We start from the raw sequence: 13,622 nt of genomic DNA, 5'->3' as shown, positions 1-13,622 counted from the left end.
GAGAGAGAGAGAGAGAGAGAAAAGAAATGTTAGAGTGCTGCATGCGTAACGTGTGCCATTGCGAGAAATGATTTTTGCATGACTTGAACGAAGCGTCACATGATCGAGAGGATGACTGGAATCTGCAAGGATCACACGTGTCAATTTTATATTTAATTTATATTTAATTATAACACGAAAAGTGTTATATAATTAAATATATTTCAACGATATTTTCTAATATATTAGATTTATTTATATTAGATTGTTAATTTGAATATTTATTATTATAGGAATAGAGATATTGATATTGTGAATAAATGGACCTGTATGGAGATTTATCGTTGCACAGGTTCTTTGAGTTTTTTATTTTTTGAATGGTTAAAAATTAAATGATAGAGTATTAATTATTTATATTGATATTTTGAGGCAAATCTACCTGTATACAAATTTATTATTGCACAGGTAATTTCGATTAGGTTAGTACATATTGTGACCTGTATGAAGATGTATTATTGCACAGGTGTACGATATATTGATGAAATTAAATAGAGTAATAAATAATATATAATTATTTTTCGAACTTATTCCCTTTGAAATAATCATCGGAAGCAAAGATGAATATTCTTGCAGATTCCTTCCAGAAATTATAAAATAATAAATACAAAATCGAACTTGACTTCTTCGAATCGAATATCAATTTCAGAGACCTCGCGCGTATATATTTATATTTATATAAACGAGATGGAAGATTTTATCGGGTATTCCTCTAATGGATTTCGAATAATTAAAATATTCTAATTAATTACTTTACATGATTTTACAACTTTTAGCAAACTGAATTTTTATCGTTGTTTTCATTGTATTTCCTGGAAACGCGATCCCACACGTGAAACGTTTGGGAATTAACGCACCTGTTTTTTAAATAAGATATTCTACTCTTATTTTTATCGCATTTAATTTTAAAGTATTATTGATTAGATTAAAATTATATCTAGCATTCAATTAAAGAATTGAAACAAATTTCAGACCAATATATAATATTTTTTTTTTAACGTTGTTTTCTTAAAATCATTAGATCGAACACATGGAAAACGAAATTTTATTTTTCCATTATTAATCGATTTCTCGCCTTGTAAAGATACTGTTCTGTTCGAAGAATTTCCGTAACGTTACGTAAAAGTGGATCATTTTATTCAAATGCAGGTTGGAGCATAGAAGAATTGTTATAAAGTATCACACGCGTGATACGTTTAGTAATCGTAATTATCATATTCATTGTTGTAACGCAGTGAAAGAAGTGGGTGTTCATTTGTTACCGGTGTTTCGAACAATGTAAAGTCTCACTTTGTTGAACACCGTTTCCTGCCGTACATTCGGCCTATGCGACAACAACTGATGAGAACTTGCAATACAAAAATTTACCGTTATATTTGTATCAATTGTTTCCACCTTTCTGTTTTCACCTTTTCTTCTACTAACGAATTAAAAAAAAAAAAACATTGGAAAAAATTCTATGTTCAATTCTATTCAATTTGTATTCTCGACTTGACGTGATACTAAATTATCAATGATAGATTTATCGCTTACGATGCAGAATACAAATGAAAATTAAGTTTAATCCTAAGTTTAATCTAAACTGATGATCGCTCGTTATTCGACGATTTCAACTGATAGTCGATAATGAAATTTGAGAAAAATTTTGAATAACTTTAATATTTATTTGTTCGCCCTTTTCACGCAGTTTCGTATACTATATTCTACGAAAATCGTCGATATTACGTTACAGCAACTAGCAACGTAAAATTCGTGGAATTAATTAATACAGAAAGAAGATACTCGGTATGTAATAAATAAATTTGAAAATTCGTAGAATGTTTGAGAAATATAATGAAATCTGAATTCTCCCCTAGATAGTCTATTGCGTTACAAATTTGTTTTTATCTTGAAGGTTGATTCTGTTTTCCTTGACATTGTACAACGTATATTCCTCGTTCGAAAACAAATTTATTGCGATTTTCGGATGAATACAGTTACGATTACAGTAAATTATATCTCTAATAAATTTACTTTCGCATTAATTTCCCCCCGAAAACTTTGCACGATTTTTTTTTAATTCTCTTAAATTAGAAAACTTAATTCTGATTCAAAAACTTACTTTTCAATGATAGAAAAGAAAAAAAAAAAGGAAGAAGAAGAGGTACGGTTTAGAATTTTCTATTCTCGTAGCAAATAAGTGTTACAAGAGATCGTAATATCCATCGATTATAACAAAAATTGTATAATAATTACTCTTCAAAACTCTTTAAGACAAGCATCTGTAAACATCGAAGATTGCGACGTATTAACAAGTGTGACATTAACAATTCAACCGTTACAGCTTTATACACTATGTACGTTCAATGACACTATTCTGTTCTTTAAATAAACGTTTCTTTTCAACAGATGAAAAATGAACGACCTTGTTTTGCAAACAATTTAAACATTTCCAAGACAATTTTCGAAATATTGTTTCATGAAAAGAGTTTCAAAAAAAGAGAAGAAAGATCGAACGATTACTAATCCACTTTGTTATCCCAATTAATATTCGACTTAGGTTTAATCCACTTAATATTCTAATTAACATTCGACTCTTTAATATGTGATGGCGTGTTGCGAAAGTAAAAAGCGTGTAAACATGCTTTGAATATTTTTAAAACATCGCGATCCAAAGATTAGTTATTTAACTTATGGTAAAATCAATATATAATATTATATAAAAGAGAATTAATAGAGAAAGAAAATAAGCAAATGTAACGTTTGTAAATCGATAAATATTTCTCGAGTGCTTGTGTACAATAATTTTATCTTTCGTTTATTACCATTTAAAAAAAAAAAATCTTATCAGGTTGCCAATTTACCATGCGATTACGTTAGGGAAAATAAAGAACTAAAAGTCGAGTACCATGATCGTTATCTGAATATTCGAAGACAGATTGTTTTAAGCAACGTTAGCTGAAATGGAAAAATATATATATATATATACAATCGAAGAAACTGAACTTTGGTATCGTTTTTTTGCAATGAAGTAATAAATGATTATATTGCAAATTATGCTGCTGTTTAAAGAAGATATGTACGTTTGATCTTTCATTCTGCCATTGAATCTCGTAATTATGAATAAAAATCATTTGTTTAAACAGTGTGTGAAGAAATGAAAACATATTTGTGTGTGTTTGTGTATATGTATGATGTATACTATATGTATATTACATTATGCGAAGAAACGAAATTTGAAATTTAAAATTTCGCAAAATTCGTGACTATGAATAGAACAGCACACCACGTGACAATTAAAATTAATACAAATCTCCAATTAACAATTCCAACATTTCAAAGTTCACATTGACAAAAATTCAAAATTTTCCAAATTTCTTTTACAACTTCCTCTAAAACTAATGCTAAAATTATTTCTGACTTAAATACACACAGATAAAAAGTTAGTAATGTTGATCTTTACCGATACGAAACATTTAGATACACATTATCAGTCGATAATTCTAATGTAACTAACTATTTAACCAATCACGATACGTAACACAACGTCATTAAAATTATTTTGATTAAAAGTTAGAAAGGAAAAAGAAAAGAAAAAAAGAGAAAAAAAAGGAATTCAATAAAACTTACTTTCTAAGCCACTTGAACATTCCCATCATACCCATTGCGCACGTGGCGCATCGGCAGACCGCTGTTAGATAAGACTCGACCAACTGACAGGTGAACACCGCGACGCCGACAAGCGCTGTGAGATTGGTGCGCGAGGCGCGCGAATCGCCACGACTCGCTTCCTTTTCGCGACTGACGGGTTGACGAGAGCTCGAACCGGCGCGACACTTCCTTCTGACACTTCTGACAACGCTACTGGCCGCCCGTTCGCCGTTCCTTCTCCATCCTAACCGGCGATCCCCACTACGCGTATCCTGGACGTGTCTTCGGTATCCTTGCATACCCTTGCTCCTTGCGCTTCGCCAAGGGCAATAGAATCGAAGTGAGCATCGAGGTCGCGACAATTTTCCCTCGTGATTACTACACGCTTCTCTCGCTAAGCTTTGATCCTTGCGAGTTTTTTTTTTTTTTTTTTTTTGCTTCAAGATTAGACGAGTTTCGAAGGGAAAATTTTCTAAATTCTCGTTAAAAGTTACGAGATCGGTACGAGATCTCTGCACGATCTCTTGAATGGAATGATTAGCGATAAAATAACGTGGAGAAGGAAATATATTATTAATTATGAATCGGTTCTTATCCGCGAGCAAAGTGTTTATTGAAAGCGATGCTCGATATTGGAGCAACAAATCGTTTACGTTTATTTACGATCGAAGTTAAACCACGTTATCGTAAAATTGATGACGCGTTGCAGATCAAGCAACAAAAAAGGTGTTAACGTATCGTTACAATAATAAACTTACCGGTACCAGTCTTCTATTTGTAACATTTTACAATGTTTGCTCGTTCTACTTAGAAATTGTTAATCGTACGGTAACAGGAACATTTGATTCTTCTCATATGACAATTCGTAAAATAATAATTTTCTGTTATCTAAATTCCTTGTTTATTAGCGTCATAATTAAAACGGATGCTGCTCGAGAATACTCGATATCGTTTCACTACTATTTTTACGTGGATAAGAATTAAAATCTTAACGATCTTTCAAACAAATCAACTTCCTTAAATCAATGAGACTCAGAGAGAAAGGCTTTGACTTTGATATCATGCGTTCAAGTTTGACAACAACTTTTGACTTCAATGAACCTTCTCACTGTTCTTACCTCTTACTTACCTCTCTTGTGTTATAAATATTTATATTTTTAATTTTCTTAAAAATTTAATTTCAATTCCTCGAAATTTAGCGAATGAAGTTATAACGAAATTATTCGCCATTTCATTCCACTCCATCTAACGTTACAATTTCAACAATTTTAATCAGACAATTCGAATCTTAAACTGAATCGCTCAAACCCGTTGGAGAATTGCATTCCTAGACGATGCTCGTTTTCTTTAGAACTAGGAAGCTTTTTGCGGAATCATTGCTCGCGATGAAGTTTGTTTGATGTCGGTTCGCAGGAACGAGTAATGACGTGCCTCTTTTCGCTGGCTCAATTCATGAGATCAGTAGACGGCAATCAGTGTGATGAGTGATAACAAACAACAATTACTACGTGCAGTCTGCGGTAAAAGATAGAACTGGGCCATTGGCGGTGGACGTGGGAGGAATGACACTTTATAACGTAGGAATTGAAAATAAAGCTTTATTGCTGTTTTATGACACTGGAATTCCTAATTGTTCAAACCGTTAATTTTTGTTTGTAGCGTTAAATTCTAAGAAAATTGGTCATAGTTTTTGCAACTGAAAACACAAATTGTTTAATATTAATAAATAAAAACGAACTGCATACGTATATTTACTATGGACTGCGAAAAAAATGAAGTGGATACTTGTTCATTGTTATTCGAATGACAAAATTTATTATAACGAAGACGAAATGATAAAATATGATAAATTTGCTCAGACGTGATTTATTCCGTATTAAATTTGATCGATATTCCACATTAAAAATTAACATTACTTAAATCCATTCTCTTGTTATATTTTCTCATTTATAACGAGATATTTAGATAAATAAATAGTATTAATATATAATATAAATCATTATTATTGTTTGAGATAATTATACAATTCATATCAACTTTTTAATTGCAATTAAGAAAAATAAATTAAAATATATTGAGGTTATTATATATACAAACAAGCACATTCATTAATTTTTGATATCATTAACATCAATCTGCAGTTGATCAATTTATTCACAATTTAAAAATAAATTCAATTATAAAAGACATTAAATTAAAAAATTACAACTATAATAAAATTATAAGAATTATATATATATAATTTCATATAGTAGAACTTTCATTAATTTAAAGATAAATATATTTTGTATTTAACATTCAATAAATATTTGTACATACATTTTCAATAGATTAATAGATTTGAATATTTTAGATTTTTAATATTTTAGAAATTAATAACAATTATTCAATATTTTTATCTATCTCTCAGGACTAGTTCATTGTTAATTATTTAAGTTATATCATAATATCACACAAATAGAAAAAGATTGTTAAATAGAGGTAGAAATTCAAAGAATTAGATTAATTTAAATATCACAATAATATTAATGCTAAGAATAAGAAAGTTTAAATTGGCATCTGATAAGTCTTAAATGTTTCAAATTTTTCTCATTTCCTTTTTTCCAATTCCTTCTACTTAATACCATTTAACGTGATTTCATCTCTTGTTTTATACAAGAAGTAAATGCTTCCAAATTTTTGAGTCGTTGTTGAGACTGTAAAAATAGAAATAGGAATTATATTAACATTCTAAAAAATCGTAAAACTTTCTTTTCGTAAAACTTTTCTACATTTTTGAAAAAAATTGTTCAATCGAGTAAGAATTATTTTGAAGAAGGTCAATATAGCTTCGATGTACTAAGTAATATGCAACCATGCATGCATTGACGTAGCATCGGTTGCGGTTTATCAGGGGCATTTTTTTTTACCGAAGACGATTAAAAAACGTAGAATACTGATTTTTCGACAAATACCTTGAAACCTCTGCGTAATCGATCCTTCATTATCGCTATAAATTCCGTGTAGGATAACTGGCCATCGCCATCTTCGTCAAAAAGCGCGAATACAGTATCGATAATATGGTCGCTAAGTACGCTTCCTGTACAAATTTTTACAGCCCGTTGGAATTCATCTAAAAAGAAAAATACGTTGTTACATAATTCTTCGATGGTTATATTCAGCGATGATACGTACAAAAATCTTCTTAAAATATTAAATATTTCGAAACCTTTTGATATTGGATGATCCGCAAGAGTGTACATTCGCATAGCTATCGAAAAGTCATCGAGGTTGTTCAAGAATTGATAAAAACGTCGAAATTCCTCGAACGTAATACCAATTTGAAGATCTGAGTTTATCAGTATTCTGTCCAAATATTTATCATATCTGTAAACAGAAAATATATATATATATATATAAATTTGATTATTTATAATCTCGCCTTATATTCCTTTCACTTTTCTCCATTTCTTGTCAAAAGTTTACGTTAAATAATTAAAAATTTTAATTACAATGGTACAAATTTTATAATAGAGAATAAGAAAAAGCGTACTCATCGGTATCGAGTTGAGTGTACCGTAGCAAAATTTTAGCAAAATCTAACTCAGAGATAGTATCATGGCCTTTGCTAAATTCGTGAAATTCAAGTTCTAGAACTTCGTGTTGCAGATTTTCCATGAACCGGGTGAAATCTTCGTATTTCAACTCGTTCTTCCCATCTTTTCCAAAGAAGTGTATCATTAGACTTGTATCGACTGCATGACGGCGTTGCAAACCCTGCAAATAATATTTCAGTTCAAATACGATATTTCATCCTTTTATATTTTAACTGTCTCGAATATTATGGTATACCTGTTCATCGTCAATGTATTGGACTTGAATCGCTTCGGGAGTCATTTGCCTTTCCGTCAAAAGATTTAGATTTTCTTTGGTTTCGGTACCGTGTCGTCCTCTCCATGCATGACTGAAAACTTTCTCCATCTGTGTGAAAGAAACAAGGAATGATTAAAATTTCTATTTTATAATTCAAGGTGAAACCTTCATGAGAAAACGTATACAAGGTGGATTTGCATAACGTGTCTGAAATAAATGATAAGAGAGTTAGTATAACAGAGATTAATATGATTGCAGACATGTTATTCTTCCGATTAAAACTTAAAATACACAATAATAATGATTATATATTATAATGTTAAATTTTATTGGGTTATTATAATTCGAATTACTTACCTAATATTTGCATTGCGATATTATTACACCGACGATTCCCCAAAAATGTGGGAAAAACCGGTTAATTGAAGATTTCTCGGATAATTTCAAACGTTATTTTCCTTTGGAAAAACTTTTGTCAGCGAATAATTAACAAAGAACATTAGCCAATCACGAAACACGTACTCGAGTCGCGACGGTAGCGTTGGGTACATACCGCCGTCCGAACACAAACAAATACAACACGCGTCGAAGATTTTATTCGGGAATAATGAATAAACTAATCGTTATTTGTACAGAACGAATAAGTCGAATTTATTCGTCATTCAAAATGAATAAACATCAAATTATAATATAAGAAGACAAATATTAAAAAATTTTAATAATGAACGATAAATAATACGTATTTAGAGAAGAAGAATTGATAAAAGAGAGAAGAGAAGGTGACAAAGCAGGAAGACGAGGGAGAATAATAACAAAGGGAGAAAGTAGGTAGAGAAAGATCTCGAACGAAGATAGCAAAGAAGATGTTGAAAAGGATCTCGGAAAAAAAAGAAAAAAAAGAGAATGGCGAAAAGAGCAAGAAGAGAAAGTAGAGTGATGACAAAAGAAAGAAGATGAGGATAATAAATGAAGGAAAGTGGCAAAAAAGGGGCAAAAGGATGAGGAAAAATGATGTTGATAAAAGAAGAGGGAAAATGACAAAGGAAGAGAAAAACAAGAAAAGAAGGATGATAAAAAGCGCGGATTCTTATAGGAATTATTTTATTCGTTGTTTCTAAATAAAAAGTAATTCGATTTAAAATTCTTTTTCGATACAAAAATATTCAATAGATTTCCTTCGACACGCGTTGCTTGTTCGTATTCGGTCGGCGGTATACACCCATCACTATCATCGCGGCTTAACCAGTCTATGCGTTTCATGATTAGCCAGTGTTTTTTGTCAATAATTCGATAACAAAATCGTAAGGAAACTTTTTGCATAAGGAAAATATTTTACTTGAAATCATTTCAAGAATCTCCAATTCCCACATTTTGAAGATATCCTTTATATAGCGATTAAACGAAGTTGTGTGTGTTTTTATTTATGTTATAAATTTTTTTTTAAATTTTTGATAGCTTAATTTTATTTGAACTTATAATATACAAAATCAGTGCAAAAATTCAAATCCACACCGGGAAAAGTCCAAATAATCATTTATAAATTTTAGTTTAAAATTAAACTTACGTAAGAATTAGAGACAATCTGATTTTTCTCTTTTTGGTGTTAATTGCCACGAAGTTTTGGTTTATAAACGATCTCTTCATTTGGTGGCATTATTAACTAATAAAATAACGAAACAACTTTAGTCTAAATTAAGAACGACGTAGAAAACACAAACTTAAACCCTTGTAAATTATAAAAATGACCATAACAGGATCATAAATGAAATTGTAAGTAAAAACAGCATAGATAGAAAAGCAAAAATGAAACAAAATGAATACAAATACTTTTTATTCAAGCATTTAAACGAATGAGAAAAGCAATAATACCGATAAATTAATTCTTGATTTCTTTTTTTTTTTTTTGATTATAATAATTAGTCAGATAAATTAGCATCGACATTCAATTTTTAAATTCTGAAGAAAAGCAAAAAAAAAAAATAAAAAGATCTGAAATTTGTGAAAATCATCGAATATTATCCAATGTTAGATGTCTATGATTAAGCGGATTAGATATTAAATTTGCGAGACGATTTTGAATCGTACAATAGCCAGCTAATCTATAATTGATTCCTTTTATCAAAACTCACTGCAAGTTTCGTCTCATCGTCGATTTGATGCTTCTTCAGCTTGCCCCCGAATAATTGTCGAATCTGTGAAAATTATAAACGCATCCGTGCAAATTCTACTATTCTTCGAGCATTACGTCCTTTTCTCGCAATCTGCATATTTTTCCTTCTCCATGAGATGACCATTGAGATTCATATTCTTAACAGGATCTAACGATACGTCGGCTATTTCACACAGTCGTTGCGTTTTATACTCGAATTAAGAATCACAATTTAGAAATCTTTTATACGAGAAATCTACTAAATGCATGCGGATAAACGTACGAACAATTAAGGAAAAAAAATTGCGTTTTTACCACGAGAAATTCGGTTTTATCTACGCGTTCGTTCCCATCCGTGTCGAACATGTTGAACGCGATCCGGAAACCCGATTTAGGCTCTGCAACAAAATTCAATGCACGATATTACTTACAATTACACGTTCAATTCCGAATAAATAAGTCACATAGGATTACTCACTGATGAGGATCGACAACAGGAACAGGTACTCCGTGTAAGAAATAATTCCTAGGAAAAAAAAAAGAGATATATGTTAAAAATGTTATTAATAAAATAAATTATACAAATTCGAAGAATATCGATGGAGAAAATCTTCCCTTAAGTTACTTAAAATTACTTCTCGATCGTTAAATTTCATTACTCATGTCCGAGGCGAAACAGGCCCCGGATCCGGATCGATTTAAAAGGAGCCGGCCACCGTGTCGCGGGATTGATACCCATTTAAGAAATAAATCCATTTATGGGGGAATGATGTATAGCTCGCGAACGGGTTTTGTTTACGACTACCCTACCGCCAATCCCTAATACCAATTTCCACGATAATCGCGTTAACTCGTCATCCGACCGTGACAAGTCGCCTTTGCATCGCGCTGCGAGAGAGAGAGAGAGAGAGGGAGGAGGTTAGCGATGAACCAACTTAGATACGCCCCGTAGCGTCCCCAGCCATTTCTCCGGCTCATCCCCTTTCCCCGAGATCGAGAAATACCAATAACTCAGACTTTTAACGGCGTTCCAAAAAAAAAAAGAAAGAAAGAAAGAAAGAAAGAAATAAAGAGGAGGGATACTACATTTTCCATCCCTCCATCCCGTGTTTTCCAGGCGGAAGAGATGGACGATCGCATCGATTTCGATCGCGCCGTAACCACTCCATAAAACGTTTTTCACGGGGGGAGTGTGAAAAAAGTTGGTTTCTTTTTTTCTCTTTTTTATTTTCTGGAAAAGGAAGAAAGCGGTGGTTTCGGAATCGGCTTTCTCGGATCGGAAGAATTTCGGATTAAGAATCTTCCCCGGATGAAGCTGTTCGCCGAGAGCCGGCAAACATCAGAAAAACTCGACGCCGCGTCCCCCCCCCGCGTTGGGTAAAAGCTGTCGTTCAGAAGAATGCGATGCTCCTTCAGAAGAGCACGGATTGTTCTAGAAAGAGAAATTTCGTTTCTTGGGATTTCGATTCATCGACCGAAATGTATCTTCGATCCCTCGAATCGGTATTTATTTTTATTTCCAATTCCACTGTTCGAGCGAGGTAAGTTCGTGAACTCGTTCTCTTTCTTTCCAGTGCGAAAAGAAAGAAAGAAAGAAAGAAAGAAAAGAAAAGAAAAGAATTTTTCTCACGTCGGTAAAACGTGCGATACTTTAACACTTCATTCATAAAATTCCACGATACATTCAATTACGATACATACTACTTGGTGCACGTTCGTGCAATAAGGAAGTATTCCATTTAGTCACGTCTCGGATTGGCTTCGAATGGCAACAAACCGATATCGGTAACGCGAGACCCACATGCACGCTTTACTTTCCACTTACTTACGAGTTGCCAACTCGCGCGCGCGCGCGCGCACAGTTGGGAAAACAAATTTTCTTCGAATTTCGCTCGCCTCCTCGAATTCCTTTTTTTCGGCCGCGAAAACTTTCCACGCCGTTCATTCGTCGTAAATAGCGCGAATAATTTTATCCTACTTCCCACTGAAGTTCCCCGAAAGAGGAATCGGAGGATCGGAGGACGGCTCGTCGTTATATCAGACGATGAAATTCTGAGGCTGTGGAGCGAGCAAATCTTCGCTCGAGAGGAAGAAAAAGAGAAAGTGGGATACTAAGGAGGGAGTGACGGAACTCGTTTATTAGAGGGAAGTGTGAAACTGGCTCCATGCGCGATTATTTGCATTTCCATTAGCGCGACAAACGTGCGGCGGACGCGCGTTGTGCAAAAAGGCAGAGGAAGAGGCACTCGAACCAGCTGCACCGGTCACTCGTTAGCGACCCAGCCCTGTTATTTCGATGCTCGTAGGGGTGGCGGGATTAATTGCCCCGCCGATCTCCACCTCTCGTGGGATCTCGAGTCGTTTGTAAACGAGAGCTCTCGGAAAGTTCTCTTCGAAAGGAATGCGCCGCCCGAGTCTGAAATGCTAAATCGTTCGCTCCCCGGAGATACAGCTTTTCCTGATTTGTTGCTAATGAAACGCCCGCTAATTCATCCGATTAAAACGTAAAACGGGACAATTTGTTATTTTATCGGTTAGGAGATATCGGGGTGAGTTGTAATTCCCAAACGGAGACAGATCGAGAGTTATTTCTTTGTTCGAGAGAAGAAATTGCTCCTTGGAAATAATATATTCGAGACGAGACGTTTTCTTTCTTTCTTTCTTTCTTTCTTTCTTTTTAAAGGAAAGGAAATATATGCTCGAAGAAAGACACGTTAGTTAAAACACGTTGAAATTTCTTCCCTATCGAGGATCATAAGCGATGCTTTTTTTCCTCTTGCCCTCCCCTTTCCCTACTTTCGCTCGCTCACCTTTGTCCCGAAGATTTCTGAACATGTGCGAACTTCCATGCCGCGTCGAGGGGATGCTGTTTCTCATCACCTCCAGCTCCTTGTCGCTTAACACGCGTCTCTTCAGCCTCGCTGGAACATCACCATCGAAATTCATTCATTCGTTTATTTGTTGTTATTATTCCAATTTCGAGCATCGTCGTTTTCTCGGTTTGGGACAGAGTGCGTGAAAGAAGCGTGAAAAAAAAAAAAAGAAAATGCGTGCATAGAATGTTTGTTTTATTCGCGCGTTAAAATAGAAACGAATTTTTCTTCTCGATTTCTTTTTTATTTTTATCTTTCGCCTCACCATTTTTATGGCTGTTCGAGAAGAATATTTTTACGATTCGATGAAGTTATTACCGAAGGAAGGATTAATTCGTGTTAAATTTATACGTGTTAAAACACGGATCAACTTAATTGCTCTTTAAACGGAATATCTTGTTTTTCTTTCCTCCGTTTTCTTACTAGAGCGTGAAATGTTAGCGATTAAAATAAGTTAAACAAAAAGAAAGAAGAGATGAGAGGAGTAGAAGAAACGTGTTAACGTTGTAGTCGCTTAATTTATTTTAAACGCGAATCTTATGTTCAATAATTCTGTTTAAAAAACGTACAAGATCGAGTAGTTTACAACATAGAAGAACGAGACAACATCGCTTGGATTACACGAATATTTTAATTTCGAATCACGAAACGTTTCAATCAATAGCATATAAAGAATTCGTTATTTCGAGAGAAATCGAATTATACTTTCGCATAGAGTGACACAATTCTTTCGAAAAAATTGGAAACTTATACTCACGCCTGGGTTCAGATTCGACGACGCTGTCGAGGAAATCCTGAGGCGTCATGTACAGTTGCCCGTCGTACTCGACCGATGCAAATTTTATAAATCTTTTTTCCCTCATCGTTAGCTTCACCGTTTTCTGCGCATCGTCCTCCTTCTACAAGAAACGAAACGAGAGGAAAAACATTCGTGCCTTTCGATCCTTTTCTTCTTTCAATCACGAATTTGTATTTCTCGATATTTATCAACATTTATCGTCGCGAAAAATATTTTTTTTCCCCGGATCGAAACGAGAATTTACGAGTTTAAAATTTAATTTTGAAAAATTGATGGAAAGATT

At 33.5% G+C, this 13,622-nt stretch overlaps 2 protein-coding genes across 6 annotated transcripts in view; both read right to left on the bottom strand.

The window, feature by feature from the left end:
- The window catches only part of LOC102673638, a 17,676-nt gene extending 13,211 nt beyond the window's left edge, over positions 1–4,465 (bottom strand). For 2 of the 3 annotated variants that reach the window (XM_006610752.2, XM_006610753.2), the window contains exons 1-2: positions 4,424–4,465; positions 3,646–3,983 (exon numbers count right to left, since the gene is read on the bottom strand). In XM_006610752.2, the coding sequence (XP_006610815.2) occupies positions 3,646–3,983; positions 4,424–4,450 (365 nt within the window). In that variant the 5' untranslated portion in view covers positions 4,451–4,465. Of the gene's footprint in view, positions 1–3,645; positions 3,984–4,423 lie in introns of those variants that run through there. The other variant, XM_006610755.1, reaches the window with a different exon arrangement.
- A 1,468-nt stretch (positions 4,466–5,933) lies between these two features.
- LOC102673507 (calcium uptake protein 3, mitochondrial) overlaps positions 5,934–13,622 on the bottom strand; it is a 21,459-nt gene continuing 13,770 nt past the window's right edge. The window contains exons 2-11 of one of the 3 annotated variants that reach the window (XM_031508169.1): positions 13,298–13,439; positions 12,478–12,588; positions 10,146–10,193; positions 9,983–10,065; positions 9,648–9,710; positions 7,498–7,626; positions 7,199–7,422; positions 6,875–7,032; positions 6,621–6,778; positions 5,934–6,362 (exon numbers count right to left, since the gene is read on the bottom strand). In XM_031508169.1, coding sequence (XP_031364029.1) covers positions 6,294–6,362; positions 6,621–6,778; positions 6,875–7,032; positions 7,199–7,422; positions 7,498–7,626; positions 9,648–9,710; positions 9,983–10,065; positions 10,146–10,193; positions 12,478–12,588; positions 13,298–13,439 — 1,185 coding nt within the window. In that variant the 3' untranslated portion in view covers positions 5,934–6,293. The remainder of the gene's footprint in view (positions 6,363–6,620; positions 6,779–6,874; positions 7,033–7,198; positions 7,423–7,497; positions 7,627–9,647; positions 9,711–9,982; positions 10,066–10,145; positions 10,194–12,477; positions 12,589–13,297; positions 13,440–13,622) is intronic. The other 2 variants (XM_031508170.1, XM_031508171.1) reach the window with 2 other exon arrangements.

Source organism: Apis dorsata, unplaced genomic scaffold (assembly GCF_000469605.1).
Source record: "Apis dorsata unplaced genomic scaffold, Apis dorsata 1.3 scaffold_77, whole genome shotgun sequence".
NCBI classification, from domain to species: domain Eukaryota; kingdom Metazoa; phylum Arthropoda; class Insecta; order Hymenoptera; family Apidae; genus Apis; species Apis dorsata.
The sequence above is the reverse complement of the archived record's forward strand: the minus strand, read 5'-3'. Positions and strand labels throughout refer to the sequence as shown.